The 15,898-nt window shown below is 35.7% G+C and overlaps 3 protein-coding genes across 15 annotated transcripts in view; 1 reads left to right on the top strand and 2 right to left on the bottom strand.

The window, feature by feature from the left end:
* The window catches only part of LOC127845126 (uncharacterized), a 130,770-nt gene extending 127,855 nt beyond the window's left edge, over positions 1-2,915 (bottom strand). The window contains exons 1-2 of one of the 5 annotated variants that reach the window (XM_052375842.1): positions 2,849-2,865; positions 2,112-2,241 (exon numbers count right to left, since the gene is read on the bottom strand). The gene's annotated coding sequence lies outside the window, so the exon portion shown is untranslated. Of the gene's footprint in view, positions 1-2,111; positions 2,242-2,680; positions 2,700-2,760 lie in introns of those variants that run through there. The other 4 variants (XM_052375836.1, XM_052375837.1, XM_052375838.1 and 1 more) reach the window with 4 other exon arrangements.
* The window catches only part of LOC127845122 (tyrosine aminotransferase-like), a 152,864-nt gene that overhangs the window by 93,078 nt on the left and 43,888 nt on the right, over positions 1-15,898 (bottom strand). The window lies entirely within an intron of this gene.
* On the top strand, positions 2,806-10,917 carry LOC127845134 (transmembrane protein with metallophosphoesterase domain-like). Its single transcript, XM_052375853.1, has 5 exons — positions 2,806-3,681; positions 4,041-4,151; positions 7,091-7,253; positions 7,960-8,099; positions 10,144-10,917. Exons 1-5 carry the CDS (start codon positions 2,898-2,900, stop codon positions 10,332-10,334), a joined length of 1,389 nt encoding a protein of 462 aa, XP_052231813.1. The 5' UTR covers positions 2,806-2,897; the 3' UTR covers positions 10,335-10,917.

Raw genomic sequence — 15,898 nt, 5'->3', positions numbered from 1 at the left:
GACTAATGTATTAAGCATGAGCGCGATGATTCTCGATACTGTTAATACTCGTATCAAATAGCAATGCCCGACAAACCACTATAACAGGTTTGTTCAAAGAACGCGCTTATAAATATTTAAAATATGTACGGATACTTCGCGTGTGGCCGGTTGACTCATATGTTTTAATTTCACTTCCATTATTCTTTTGGTTTTCTGTTTTGTATTTATAGGTTTATGACCAGCAATATGTAATAATGTAAAATAAGCCGCAAAAACTCTGCGTAACATCCCGTACTGCGTGTGATGCAGCTAAGAACTGCACATAAAAAGACATTCGCTATCCTTGATCTCATTCATTGAACTCTTTACCTTTCATAAACTCCAAACACAATCAACGCCGTATATCTTTTTAAAAGATATTTCTTGTTTTTAAATTTTAAGCGCAAAAAAAGACGGATTTCTATCTTGCAACCACCAGATATATTCTACTTGGCATAGATAAAATATGTTTCTTATTTATACGTAAACTTACTTTCATTTCAAGGTGTGTGGCTTTAATACATTCAAACAAAAAATTGCTATTGAATGTATGTTTTGCTGCAGTGGATGTATTATCAGCTGATAATTGTTCTCTACACTGTACCAACCTAAAGTGGGATAGGGGAGAGGGCTCTTAACAGTAATTAAACCTAAAGGGGTATGGGGGATGCCCCTACGAGGCAATTTCTCAAAGAAATCTAAATTTGACAAAAAGTACAATGGCATATAATCAGGGGCGTAAGTAACGGGGCAGCAGGGGTGGCGGCCACTGCCCAAATATTTTGGATAGTCATCGTTATATATATATAAAACGTAAAATCTCAAAAAATCGCCGCCCCAAAACCAGTATTTTTGTATTCACGCGCCGTCAGTGCAGAAGCAATGTGTCCCCTCTCCTTCTGCTCCGAGGTTGCAAATAGTGATGTGTCAATATCCCTTGTTAGGTGTCATAAACCAGGGGCCCTGGTAAATGTCATTGCGTTGTTTTATTGTTCTTTTCCTTGATTGCACTGTCGGTGGTTTGATTAAGGACAGGCTATTCTTTTAATTTTAATTGATCGCTTATTTCAAAGGTAACTGCCAATTAAAACAATTTTGAGTAAATATACGCGTGAAAAACATTAATTTGATTGAAAATATTTTTGTTCTTTAAGTATAACAGTTATTATTTGATTAGAAATACATATCATATATGTAAATGTTTAATGTTCAAAATGAGTATACTCCTAATCAGCCTTGAAATTTTGCTTTTCCTAAGCGTACATTCAGAAAGAAAAAGCCAGAACAGCGTTCCTTCCAATCTAGTTAGCTTGATTTCGTTAACATGGCTCCACTATGATGAGGTATGAATGTATATTAGTATTTAATTTTAATTTGCGACCGTTCTTACCTTTTATTAACCTAACATTGATCTAAATACAAACCAAATTTAGAAAAACAAGCAAATTCATTGAATTGATATCCCCCGCCAATATACTTCTCGACCCAAAAGCTTTCTGAACGGATGGACAACGCCAACGTGCATCATCCTCTTATCCATATATATACTAATACCAAGTTTCTATGAAATCCGTCAAAGCAATTCCAAGATATTGCTCCGGACACACACAAAAAAGCATTTTTTCAAGATACATGTACATATATAACTCTATAACTCCTTTATAATGGTGTACAATACCATTTGACATGCATCATCCTCTTATCCATATATATATATAATATATACTCATACCAAGTTTCAATGAAATCCGCCAAAGCACTTCCAAGATATGGCTCAAGACACAAAAAGCATTTTTTCAAGAAACAAATGGCCATAACTCTGTTATTAACAGATGGTGTACAATGCCATTTGGCATGCATCATCCTCTTATCCATATATATACTCATACCAAGTTTCAATGAAATCCGCAAAAGCACTTCCAAGATATGGCTCTAGACACAAAAGTGCCGGCCGGCCGGACAACACCAAAACAATATCCATCCTACTTTGGCGGGTAATAAAAAACACAACATATAAATAATACTCGTATTGTTGCTTTTTTATATATATTTTTATTATTATCATTAATATTTAACACAAAATTTATTACAATGTTATTCTTTTCAGAGCCGGGACCTTGCGTTCTGCCATCTCTGCATGGCGGCCAAGAAGACGGTCAAGATCGGCAACACGAAGGTGGACGGACCCACCGCCCCAATGTTTGGAGGTTATCTACGCCCCTGATAAAAAAAAGATGTAACTGGCTATTTAACCCATTTTAGTTGAACCCATATGTAATGTTATTTTAACTAGTTATAGTTTGTTTGTTGTACAAATTAGTCTTAGTAGTGTCACAAATGAGCTAAGGCAATTATAGACAGTCAAGTCAAGAACACAAGCGTACTGTTTCTAAGACTTTTATTTTACAACATGTGCTAGTGCCGGGTTGCGGTCAGTGGGCATGCAGACACGTGTTCGTCATATACTACACCATATTTTCGTGAATGTTTAAAATCGGGAGTGTAAAGTTGTTTGAAACTAATACTTATTTAAATCTAATATATATTCTTTTGAAAGATGTGAGTTTGCCAAACTGTGATAAAATCCCTGTTGCCTTTACAATATAACATTACTTTTAGTTACAACTAACACTGAGTAACAGACAAATTAATGACTGACTCAAACTTCAAGTTCAACACTAAAACTAGTAAAAGTAAAAGAGTTATGGAGTTGAATATAATGGCTAAAAATATATTCACTCTGAAATAAAGCAAACCAGTTAAAGTGGTATCAACAAAGTGACTGAGATGAATCCTTTTAATTTGTATTAATTAGTATGCGTTAGACCTGAAAATGTGTATTTAAAAGTTGGGCTTTAGCCTTTAACAAAATTGTGATGTCGCGAAAACACCGTGGGCAGCTACTCTTCAAAATGGCGATTAATGTCATACGAAGAGCAATTTATCTGTCGATTTTTGTATTGCTTGTAGTTATTATCAATAAATGGGTAATTTTTCAAATAGAAGATTCCGTAGTTAAAGCAAAGCTTTTAAGATTCCAGTTTTCTTGCTGCATTATCACGATGATGACTTTTATTAACTGTTATATATGGAGGAACTTGTCAACAGTATTAGATTTCGGACACAGTTATTCGGACTACAAGGAATGGACATTTTTAATTAACCTTGCAGAATTTCGCAATTGGAAGCAGTATACTGTAAATTCGGCATTGTGGAGATTATTTTTGGCTGTGATACTCGTTTCTTCGTTATTTTCATATACAACATTTTCTTTTATGATCAGAACTAACCCATTGAAAGTGTCAATATTTTTGTTTTTGTGCTTTGCAATGACTGTCCAGTTATTTTGTGGTCTCGTCATTACTAAATTAGCCACATTGGTATGGAGATTTTGTCATAGAGATTTTAGTTATCACACTGAACGTCAAAATAAAACTAAGCAGTTTGTTATACTTGCATATTCATTGATTGTTGTCACCGTTGGATTTTACAACGCAATGAAGCTCCCTGATATAAAAGAAGTTACAATACCAGTGAAAGACATGCCAAAGTCATTAAATAGAATGACCATAACATTTGTATCCGACATTCATCTTGGACCAACTACTGGACAGCAATCCCTGGAGAGGATAGTGAATATGATAAATTACCTCAACTCAGGTACAAACATGTAAAAGTATGCACTCTCTGTGGCAGAAAAAGAATAATCAAGCATATCAATTAGCATTTTTATGTAAAGAACAGCTAAGCCAGGACCAATGTAAAGGCCCTGTTACTAACCATAAAATCACACACACGCAAACAATTTTTCTTTTAAGTATTGCAATAAAAATGCATACATTATTCAGTAAACATTGTGTTTAATAGTAATACTATTACCATAAAAAATATTTTTTTCTATCAGATATCATATACATCTATATTTTTTAAAATATAAAATTGTGTTTTGTACTGCCATAAAAAAAGCCTTCTTTATTTATTTTAGGACATACAAAACCATTTACTATCTTCTATTGCAGATCTTGTGATAATCGGAGGTGACCTTGTTGACGGCCGTGTCAGCCAGCTGGATGATGCAGTGGAGTCCTTGAGCTGGATAAAGGCCAGATACGGGCAATACTTTGTGACAGGTATGATGATCTCCATATGAGTCACACTCTTCGAAAAGGTGGTTAAATGCATGTGAAATAAGTGTTGTCCCAGATAAGCCTGTGCAGTCGGCTCAGCCTAATCAGCAACAACATTTTTACCTAGAAGGGTTGTCAAGAAGGGTCTTCTTTTAAATAAAAAATTAAATAAAAGCAGATAGTGTTGTCCCTGATTAGCCTGTGCAGACTGCACAGGCTAATCTGAGATCATACTTTTCGCACATGCATTTTATACTTTGTGAACAGGTAAGCTACATGTGGGGATGAACTGCATGTGCCTGTGTGTTTGTAATCCTTTTGAAATACTTTTTATGGGTAAGTTATTAAAGCGCTGGACTACATATCCCGGGATGCGCTATTTGCTTGTTAGATACCCAGCCAGGCAATATAACTTGTGGAATGTGGAGATTATTTATCAAATTATTCCTTATGGAAAATTTCTCTCCCTGCTTCTGATTAAAAATGGCATAAGTATGAAAGTGTTTTTTTCACCATTTTTGGAATGGGTCCGGGTCCCTTTTGATTGGGAAAAATTGGTGTTTTGACTTAAATTTGGAAATTACAAATTTAGTGTTTTTGTTGTTATGCTTACAAAGGCTTCAAATTGGAGGATGAAAATGTTTTTAATATAATAGACTAATAGAGCTTGATTGGAGATGAAATTAATGTTGAGATCTAAAAAAAATCTATAATTTTTATCCCCCGCCATAGGCGGAGGGATATTGTTTTGGCGTTGTCCGTCCGTCCGTCTTTCCCTCCGTCCGTCCGGCACTTTTGTGTCCGGAGTTATATCTTGGAAGTGCTTGAGCATTTCAATGAAACTTGGTATGAGTATATATATAGTTAAGAGGATGATGCACGCCTAATGGCATTGTACACCATCTGTTAATAACAGAGTTATGGCCCTTTGTATCTTGGAAAAATGCTTTTTGGTGTCTGGAGCCATAACTTGGAAGTGCTTTGGCGGATTTCATTTAAACTTGGTATGAGTATATCGTCGCTGTTCTTCCAAAACCGTGTAGGTTAATTTTTACAACTTTTCAATAGGCAAAAAAAAACGTTTTTTAAATATAATAATTTAGATAGTCTAAAAATGAACCAAATATTTAAGAGAAAACTGCGTAAGTCCATTTTTAAGAGGGGGTATATTGCTTTGCTCATGTCGGTCTGTCGGTCCGTCCACCAGGTGGTTGTCAGACGATAACTCAAGAACGCTTGGGCCTAGGATCATGAAACTTCATAGGTACATTGATCATGACTCGCAGATGACCCCTATTGATTTTGAGGTCACTAGGTCAAAGGTCAAGGTCACGGTGACCCGAAATAGTAAAATGGTTTCCTGATGATAACTCAAGAACGCTTAGGCCTAGGATCATGAAACTTGATAGGTAGATTGATCATGACTCGCAAATGACCCCTATTGATTTTCAGGTCACTAGATCAAAGGTCAAGGTCACAGTGACCCGAAATAGTAAAATGGTTTCCGGATGATAACTCAAGAACGCTTAGGCCTAGGATCATGAAACTTGATAGGTAGATTGATCAGGACTCGCAGATGACCCCTATTGATTTTGAGGTCACTAGGTCAAAGGTCAAGGTCGCAGTGACTTGAAATAGTAAAATGGTTTCCGGATGATAACTCAAGAACGCTTAGGTCAAAGGTCAAGGTCACAGTGACAAAAAACATATTCACACAATGGCTCTCACTACAACGGAGAGCCCATATGGGGGGCATGCATGTTTTACAAACAGCCCTTGTTAGAATTAAAATTACAACTACAGGCTTTTATATTTTCATAAATAAAAAGTATGCCCATTTTAATTAAGACTATCTAAATTAACATATTTTAAAACTTAAAAAAATATTTAAAAAATGTTGTTTTAAAAGTTGGAAAAATTGACTTACGCAGTTTTTGCAGAAACTATAAGTGCACAAATGAGTGTTCAGGATTTTCTCACGTGCTCATAACTATGCCTTCCAATTGGATATGAAATCCAGTATTTTCGCGGAAAATGACCCGTGAACCCGCCATTCTTATAAAAACAAATAACATTTTGCGCCAAATTTGACTTACGCGGTTTTCGAAGAACAGCGACGATATATATATGGATAAGAGGATGATGCACGCCAAATGGCATTGTACACCATTGGATAATAAAGGAGTTATGGCCCTTTGTATCTTGAAAAAATGCTTTTTTGAGTTTCAAATATAACACTTTTGTGTCCAGAAGCATATTGGCGGGGAATATCAATTCAATGAATTTGCTTGTTTTTATTGTTTTTGGAAACCTTCAATTGGGAATTTTTGGTACTATAAGGGAACAAATAAATACTTTTTCGCATTGGGAATGACGCTGAATACCGGCCCCCAATTTGAATAAAAAAACACACACACTGTATGAACTGGTTAACCAGCTTACCCAGGAATAATGAGTGTTGGTTAACTGACAAGTAATCAGATACATACAATTTTACATGTACTGCTTTACTGACAAGTAAACATACATACTGGTTAACTGACAAGTTATCAGAGACATAATGGTTAACTGACAAGTAATTAGAGATATACTTGTTTAGCTTACAAGTAATCAGAGACATACTTGTTTAGCTGACAAGTAATAAGATTCAGAGACATACTGGTGAACTGACAAGTAATCAGAGACATACTGGTTAACTGACAAGTTAACATAGAGACACATGTATTATCTTATACTTAAACAACCTTAACGCTTATGCATTCCCTTACACTTCATTACAAATGCATAGCAAAAGAGAATCATATGTAACCATTACATTTCAATGAATTACAAGTCTAGCAGTGATTGTTAGTCATATTTCTATTGAAGTTGTTACAACTTTTGATTTATTTTTTGTGGAAAAGAGTATGTTGATTTTGTATTTATTTAACCTTGACCTTCAGGGAACCACGAATATTACACCACAGATGCACATAACTGGATAAAAAAGCTCAAGAGCCTTGGCATTGAAACTCTTCATAACTCAAACGTGAAGATATCTGCCCCCGGCTCCAATGATGCCATATGTCTTGCTGGAGTTGATGACCCAACTGCCGATCTCTATGGGTACGCATGGACTGAATCTTGCAGTACTTTACCATATATTGCGTGCAGCCATGTATAGCCATGTCCCTTAATTGTGTTTGGAAATAAAGCCTTTAAAACTTGAATTAAGTAAGATTTAATTAAGGTGTTAAATTAAATTAAAATTTTTAAGGGACTTTTAAATGGGGAAAAGTGCCTATCTTGGCTAGGTAGTAAAGGATTAACAGAAAGGAGTCACTCTCTGAATTTATCATATTCATACGTGCTCATTTAATGAAATTAAAAAAAATATATGCCATACATTTGGCAAATATAAGCAAGCATATTATGATGTATGCGTACTATCACTTACTGTTTGTTTCCTTATTTATTTTGGTTTTAAAAGTAAATTATGACTAGGAACTTAAAGAGTAAAGTAAATTGATTGGTAGAAGAAAATAATTGAGCCTCACTCTGTGAAAAGGGCGGTTAATGGCATGCATGCGCATAAAGTGTCATTCCAGATTAGCCTGTGCAGTTTGCACAAGCTTATCAGGGACGACTCTTTTCACCTAAACTGGATTTTTGCTAAGAAGAGACTTATTTAAAAGAAAAATATCAAAGCAGAAAATGTTGTTCCTGATTTGCCTGTGTGGATGGCACAGGCTTATCTGGGACGACACTTTATGCTCATGTATTGAACCCTGTATACTCAGAGCCTGACTCATTTAATGGTGTTTTTTTCAAGGTTTATGGACCACACGATGGACTTGGACTCAGCCCTGAGGACCTGTGACCCCTCACAGTCAGTAGTACTGATAGCACACCAGCCCAAGGTGGCCAAGATAGCCCTTGACTCCAAATACAGAGTGGACCTAGTGTTGTCAGGTATAGATAGCGCTTGACTCCAAGTACAGAGTGGACCTGGTGTTGTCAGGTAAAGATAGCCCTTGACTCCAAGTACAGAGTGGACCTGGTGTTTCCAGGTAAAGATAGCCCTTGACTCCAAGTACAGAGTGGACCTAGTGTTGTCAGGTATAGATAGCTCTTGACTCAAAGTACAGAGTGGACCTGGTGTTGTCAGGTTAAGCTAGCACTTGACTCCAAGTACAGAGTGGACCTGGTGTTGTCAGGTAAAGATAGCTCTTGACTCCAAGTACAGAGTGGACCTGGTGTTGTCAGGTAAAGATAGCTCTTGGCTCCAAGTACAGTGTGGACCTGGTGTTGTCAGGTAAAGATAGCTCTTGACTCAAAGTACAGTGTGGGCCTGGTGTTGTCAGGTTAAGCTAGCACTTGACTCCAAGTACAGAGTGGACCTGGTGTTGTCAGGTTAAGATAGCACTTGACTCCAAGTACAGAGTTGACCTGGTGTTGTCAGGTAAAGATAGCTCTTGACTCTAAGTACAGAGTGGACCTGGTGTTGTCAGGTAAAGATAGCCCTTGACTCCAAGTACAGAGTGGACCTAGTGTTGTCAGGTAAAGATAGCCATTGACTTCAAGAACAGAGTGGACCAGGTGTTGTCAGGTAAAGATAGCTCTTGACTCCAAGTACAGAGTGGACCTAGTGTTGTCAGGTAAAGATTGCGCTTGACTTCAACTACTATATATTGAGTCATTTTTTTTGGTTTAATTCTCACTCTAAGTGCATGCTAGATTTGTTGGTGATCACCATACCGAACAGTTGGGATTTCCTCCAGGTACTCCAGTTTTCAACCACAGTGCAAGCATCTTAACCTTAATTTAATATCATTCAGTATAATCCTGATAGCTGGAAACAACTATAAATACAAAGTTGTTTTACATATGAAGTTTAGTACATTTATAAGGTTGAGGAATTTCTCAAGGTACTCACAGATAGCAGCTTCAGGCACTGAAACATGTTATAAACTTCCAGATTCACTTACAATTCCGATTCAAACTGTACCAGTGCTTGGCCTGCAGGTTTTTATGCCTCCGGATCAAAAGATCGGGGGCATATTGTTTTTGGCCTGTCTGTCTGTCTGTCATTCATTCATTGTATGTGTGTGTCCCAAACTTTAACCTTTGTTAAAGTTTTGTAATAACTTTTGCATTATTGTCCCCTACCAGTGAAACCGGAGGGGACTTATGGTTTGCGCTCTGTGTGTCAGTCAGTCAGTCCCTACCGGTAAAACCGGAGGGGACTTATGGTTTGCGCACTGTGTGTCAGTCAGTCAGTCAGTCAGTCTGTCCGTCACACTTTTCTGGATCCTGCAATAACTTTTAAAGTTCTTAATATTTTTTTATGAAACTTAAAACATGGATAGATGGAAATGTGGAGATTATTCACGTCATTTTATTTTGTTCCTACGTCAAGAATTCTGGTTGCTATGGGAACAAACAAAAAAAAAATATATAAAAAAATTCTGACAATGGTGGAGTTTCACTGGTAGGGGACCATATTGCTTGGCAATCTCTTGTTGAAGATAGCAATTTGATATTTGGCATGCATATGTATCTCATGGAGCTGCATATTTTGAGTGGTGAAAGGTCAAGGTCATCGTTCAAGATCAAAGGTCAAATATATGGCTTCAACGCGGCCCAATAGGGGGCATTGTGTTTCTGACAAACACATCTCTTGTTGCTATTAACAATCGCTGCTTCTGTTTGAACTGCGGTGGAACCAGTGATTTAGTGGTAGGATACTGGTTTTGTTATCGGTAGGTCCCTGTTTCAGACCACTGGAATTTTTCTGAGCAAAAAATTAATCCCATGCTTGCTCATCTTCAAACCTGGGTACCTGTGAGGGAAATAAGCTATAGCTCGGTGGCTGCATATTGTGGCGAGTGTAAACGAAGGACGTATACGTCAGTGATTGGGGGTTAATTCTGAAAGTTGGCTGACAATGTACCATCATCATGACATCAATATCATATATACTCTAAACCCGAACCTTACCTTTTTACCTTTGCAGGGCACACACATGGAGGTCAAATGTTCCCTCTGATGGTCCCTGCATATTTTCTGAACCCCTTCCTGGCCGGTCTCTATGCCTATGGCCCAACATCCCATGTTTATGTCTCCATGGGAACGATTTATGGAACCATTCCGATAAGACTTGGTTCCGCTAAAGAGATAACCAAGATAACTCTTGTTACTGCTTAGAACAGACATGTGTACACTGTAATACTGTATGTTGCAAAGATGATTTCTAAGTTTTTTTAAATTTGTTATCAAGTAGTTTTGAAAGGAATTTACCAGATTTATATTATAGATTATTTTTTACAAACAAGATATTCACTAAAAGTATACATTATTGTGCTAATAATGTATAATAATCATTTACTTTTAGACTGTTATGATTACATTGTATATTTCTAGTATGTCAAGGCCATAACCTTGAGGTTCCTTGATGAACAATAGTGAGAAATTTCAGTGCATGAGAAAGTCATTGAATTTTACAAAAATGGAAATAGATAGAAATCACATTTCATTACAAATTAATTGTCGATAATATACACATCAATCTTTGTGAAATACAAAATAAACAGATATTATATCCCAATTAAAATGACTTTGCTTTGATTTTCAACATAATTACCAATACACAAATACATAAAGAAAGTCTTATTTAATTCATTTGCGTTTAAATAAATACTGTTTCTAATGCTATATTTTGCAGTCATTCATTTTGGTCAAAGGATCTTCTGTGTACATCTTGTACTAAATTTTGTCATAAAAGATTGTGGTTGACTTTCACAGTTGTATACTCCTTTGTAAAAAGTGCAGTACCTGTCATTTCACTTTTGCCCACTTCTTCCCAATGACCCCCCCCCCCCCCCCAGTGTCTTCTTGGTAGCAGGTAACTTGTCTATTTTTCACAAGGGAAGTAATATTTTTAAGGGGATATAATCCAAGGAAGGAGCTTCTATTAGTAGAAAGAAAAAATCATGAAGATTTCAGACAAAAGGGGATATAGTAATTTTCTCTATAATAACCGTTTTCCTGAGGTTTTTAACGCAACACTTTCAGATATTGAGCTGATTTTTGGTATGCGGGTCTACTTACATGTACATGACCTACAGATTAAGTGTGAAATTCGTTCCAGTCCATTGACTTTTGGCAAAGTAATGGGCCTTGGACTTAAAATTTTTCTCTGTAATAATTGTTTTCCGGAGGTCTTGTATGCAAGGCTTTCAGATATTGAGCTGATTTTTGGAAAGTGAGTCTACATGACTAACAGATGAAATGTAAGGTTCATTTCCGTCTGTTGATTTCTGGCTAAGTCATAGGCCTTGTTTTCTCTAAAAGAGCTTCTGTGGGACTTCAAAGTGCAGTAGAGGGCATTGTGTTTCACAAATGCAGCCCTTGTTCTCTTTGCATAAAATGTAGCTGGTGTTTATTAGGTTTAAACTTTGATAATTGAAATTATGATTTTATAAAGCCCAAAATATTATTATTTTTTGCAACTCTGTACTTACCTGTCATTTATGGCCCTTTGTTAAATTGTGAATCTTCAAGTTTGCTTTTTACAGGTCAGTATTTCTTTTTCAAAATCCCATTACATTTTCCTGTTGTAATAATTTGCTGGTAATATACGGCACAGGGCAAAATTGAATTATATTTCCCTGTTGCTATATTGCGCTCTCATGCAAGTATGGTCGTTTGCCCAATTCTCATTCCATTCCCTGGTTGCTATATTTCGCAGGTCACACACATGGTGGTCAAATGTTCCCCTTGATGCTTGGTGCCTATCTTCTCAACCCATTCTATGCTGGCCTATATCGTCATGGTGACCAAGCTCATGTTTACGTCTCTATGGGAACAAGGTTTTGGGGTTTCCCAGTCAGGTTTGGAACAAGTTCAGAAATATCACATATCACATTAGTCTCAACGTAAATATCACACAATTTCACAAGTTTCCGGTTCATAAGATACTTTGTTAATTTATTTCTTGTTTTTGTTACTAGAGTTTGTGATTTGGAATGTTATAATTATGTTTTAATAGTTGACAATCTTGTATGATATGCATTAAAGCCTCCAATTCTTCATTGGACTAGAAATATGTTGATTTTTAACAATTTAACTATAGGTAGTTTTGTAGACAGTAAACCGTTCGTAAATTAATATTGTCACATGCTACATATTGTAATTATTTTAAATTACCATTACAAATATTGTTATCTAAAACATGTGTAATGTATCTATTTAATTGTTTTAATTGGCTTCTTTTTCTTTTGCTGAACAATCATGTTGAACAATCATGTTATGTTTTTACTCTATAGTGACATTTAAACATAAGATGATATCACTTAACGTAAACAACTTTTAAATTATGTGATAAGAAAGTTCTGACACCCGTCCTTTTATATAATGTTTTATTAAATTCATATTGAAATTGCCAAAGGCTCACTTGTTAAAAAAATTCCTTAAATCGTTTAATATATATGGTATTAAGTGACAACTTGTACCAGATCCTATGTTTACTTATTTATGCTTAACTGTTAACTTTGATGGTGTATTTAGTTAATGTTTATTTATCAGATAATTAGGCTTAAATAATAGTTAGAAAATGCATGCTGCTTAATATGTATTAATGACATGCACAATAAACCAAGTGATCAGTGATGATAAAGGGCACAACAAACTCAGTACGTTATTTTGATGTTTTAGATATTTTCACTGAATTTGGGATTAATTTTAATGCCCCCATTCGAAGAAGAGGGGGTATATTGTCCACCAGATAGTTTCCGGATGATAACTCAAGAACGCTTACGCCTAGGATCATGAAACTTCATAGGTACATTGATCATGACTGGCAGATGACCCCTATTGATTTTCAGGTCACTCGGTCAAAGGTTAAGGTCACAGTGACTCGAAATAGTAAAATGTTTTCCGGATGATAACTCAAGAACGCTTAGGCCTAGGATCATGAAACTTCAAAGGTACGTTGATCATGACTGGCAGATGACCCCTATTGATTTTCAGGTCACTAGGTCAAAGGTCAAGGTCACAGTGACTCGAAACAGTAAAATGGTTTCCTGATGATAACCTAAGAATGCTTACGCCTAGGATCATGAAACTTAATAGGTACATTGATCATGACTGGCAGATGACCCCTATTGATTTTCAGTTTACTAGGTCAAAGGTCAAGGTCACAGTGACAAAAAACGTATTCACTCAATGGCTGTCACTACAACTGACAGCCCATATGGGGGGCATGCATGTTTTACAAACAGCCCTTGTTCTTATTAACATCTTTCAATAAATTGAAACCTTTTTAGACTATACCATCTGACTTTGTGTTACATGAAGTCATATAAATTAATGGAAACCAATACTGTATGAAAAAAATTTGAGACTCGTCCTGTGAAAACTTGGCTTATTGCATATTTATAGTGTCGTCACAGATAAGCCTTTGCAGTCCTCACAGGCTAATCTGGGATGAATCCTTTGCAGTTGTCACAGGCTAATCTGGGATGAATCCTTTGCAGTCCTCACAGGCTAATCTGGGATGAATCCTTTGCAGTTGTCACAGGCTAATCTGGGATGAATTTTTCCACTTTTATGTTTTTTGTTTAAAGGAAGTCTCATCTTAGAAAAAATTCAGTTTAGGCTGAAAATGTAGTCCCTGATTAGCCTGTGAGGACTGCACAGGCTTATTTGGGACAACACATAACGCACATGCAGAAATCCCTAGAACACAGCTCATTCAATCTGTCCAGTCTGGTATTCACCAAACAACCCTTGGACTCAGTTTTAAGAATAAACAATATTACAAAAACGGTTATTATCTGTAAATATTCTTTATTGTTGAGTGTTACTTGTGCAGGTGATACCTCAAATTACATAATTCTTCACATGACACATTGTGCTTATGACAAACCCAACATTCATAGCCTGCATCTATTCAAACTCCAAAGTAAGATTTTTATGTTTTTTAGTCAATTCTTTACACTTTAGTCAAAGAATGGGTTGGTGAATACAGACCCTGGTCATTCAGATTCCAAAAGTTTTACCGTACATATATACCATTTATTGTTTCATTCTTGTGTTGGTAAACTTTTCAGGGATATAGTTCTGTTAAGATATTATTACTGTTAAACTTAAACAATATACATTTTGTTTAAAATATGTATTTGTCTAAAAAAATGGATATGATATATGACAATGAATATGGTTTGTTGTCTTACTTGTGGCAATAATTTAGGAAGTAGAAATACAAAAGAACCAACATACATGTAAGTGACAGTCAATATGAGCTCTTATTGGGATTTTTGCAAATTTTTCACAAGGTGTTGTACACTAACAAATTCGTTGAATTGATACATGTGGCATTCTCCTCATTGATATCTATACCCCTATGAAGTTTCATGTTGAAGTTTTATTTAGTTTTTGAGAAATAGCCCTAAAAAGTTTGTGACAGACAGACAGACTGATGGACGGACGGACAACTCCAAAACTTTATCCCCCTGCCTTTTGCAGCGGATAAAATGTAGTATTGGTTCTGTACATAGATTGACTTATTTTATATATGTAGCTTGTTAAGTTTTCTGTATAAGTAATTTCAATTGATTTAATTATGTATGTTAATTGTTGTTCATGGTTTTTGGAATAAAACGGGAAATAATCACGGATTTATTTGGTCAGGTTTTTGTGCACATGCTTTTAATTGGTGTGTATCACTTTGATCATATTTCCTGTTTTTCATACAGGTAAAACATAAGAAAGCACTGGAATCTAGAATAGTTAATTGGTGAATGTCACCACTAAACGTTCATATCAGATATCTAGCTGTTAAGTCCCAAGAAACGAACTGGGTTTCAAATAAACCTTAGACTTACAGTGCAATCAAGCTTAACTAAATAGGTTTAATTTCGACACAGTTTGCCAAGATCCAGGCTCAAAAAGACTATCATTCAGATTTAAAATCATATTGTTTACAATGTATACCACATTGTTTGCCGTGTATACCATATTGTTAACAATAAATACTATATTGTTAACAATGTATACCATATTGTTACAATGTATACCATATTGTTTACAATGTTTACCATATTGTTTATGATGTTTAGCATATTGTTTATGATGTTTACCATAGTATTTACATTATTTAAATTTCTTCATCTAAATTGACAGAGATACAAATTAAAGCAATCAAAATCATATAAACAAAAACAGGTTATTTAGTGCAATAAATGTTATTCAAACCAAAACCATGCATACAATTCCATTATATTGTACACATGTGGAATATTGTATATTTGATTATTTCCACAAACATTGAAATAAAGTTGTACAAAATATTTATGTTAATAACTTTGTGATTATATTGAAGTTTGTCATAAAATGCTTTGAATTGATAAATGTAAAAATTGGAACTAAGAAGCTCTATTAAAAAACAATAATAAAAGAAAGAAAAAAGACAATCCTCAACTGGGCGTGAACCACTGACCCTTGGAGTAAAAGTGTAGCACTTACACCATGCTATCCATGCTCATATAGTACCGGTTATAGATGTAGCACTTACACCACTCAGCTATCCATGCTCATATAGTACCGGTAATAGGTGTATGTAGCACTTACACCACGCTATCCATGCTTATATAGTACCGGTAATAGGTGTATGTAGCACTTACACCACTCAGCTATCCATGCTCATATAGTACCGGTAATAGGTGTATGTAGCACTTACACCACTCAGCTATCCATGCTCATATAGTACC

This window comes from Dreissena polymorpha, chromosome 9 (genome assembly GCF_020536995.1).
Source record: "Dreissena polymorpha isolate Duluth1 chromosome 9, UMN_Dpol_1.0, whole genome shotgun sequence".
Classification (NCBI taxonomy): Eukaryota; Metazoa; Mollusca; class Bivalvia; order Myida; family Dreissenidae; genus Dreissena; species Dreissena polymorpha.
This window is presented reverse-complemented; position numbering and strand designations above follow the sequence as displayed.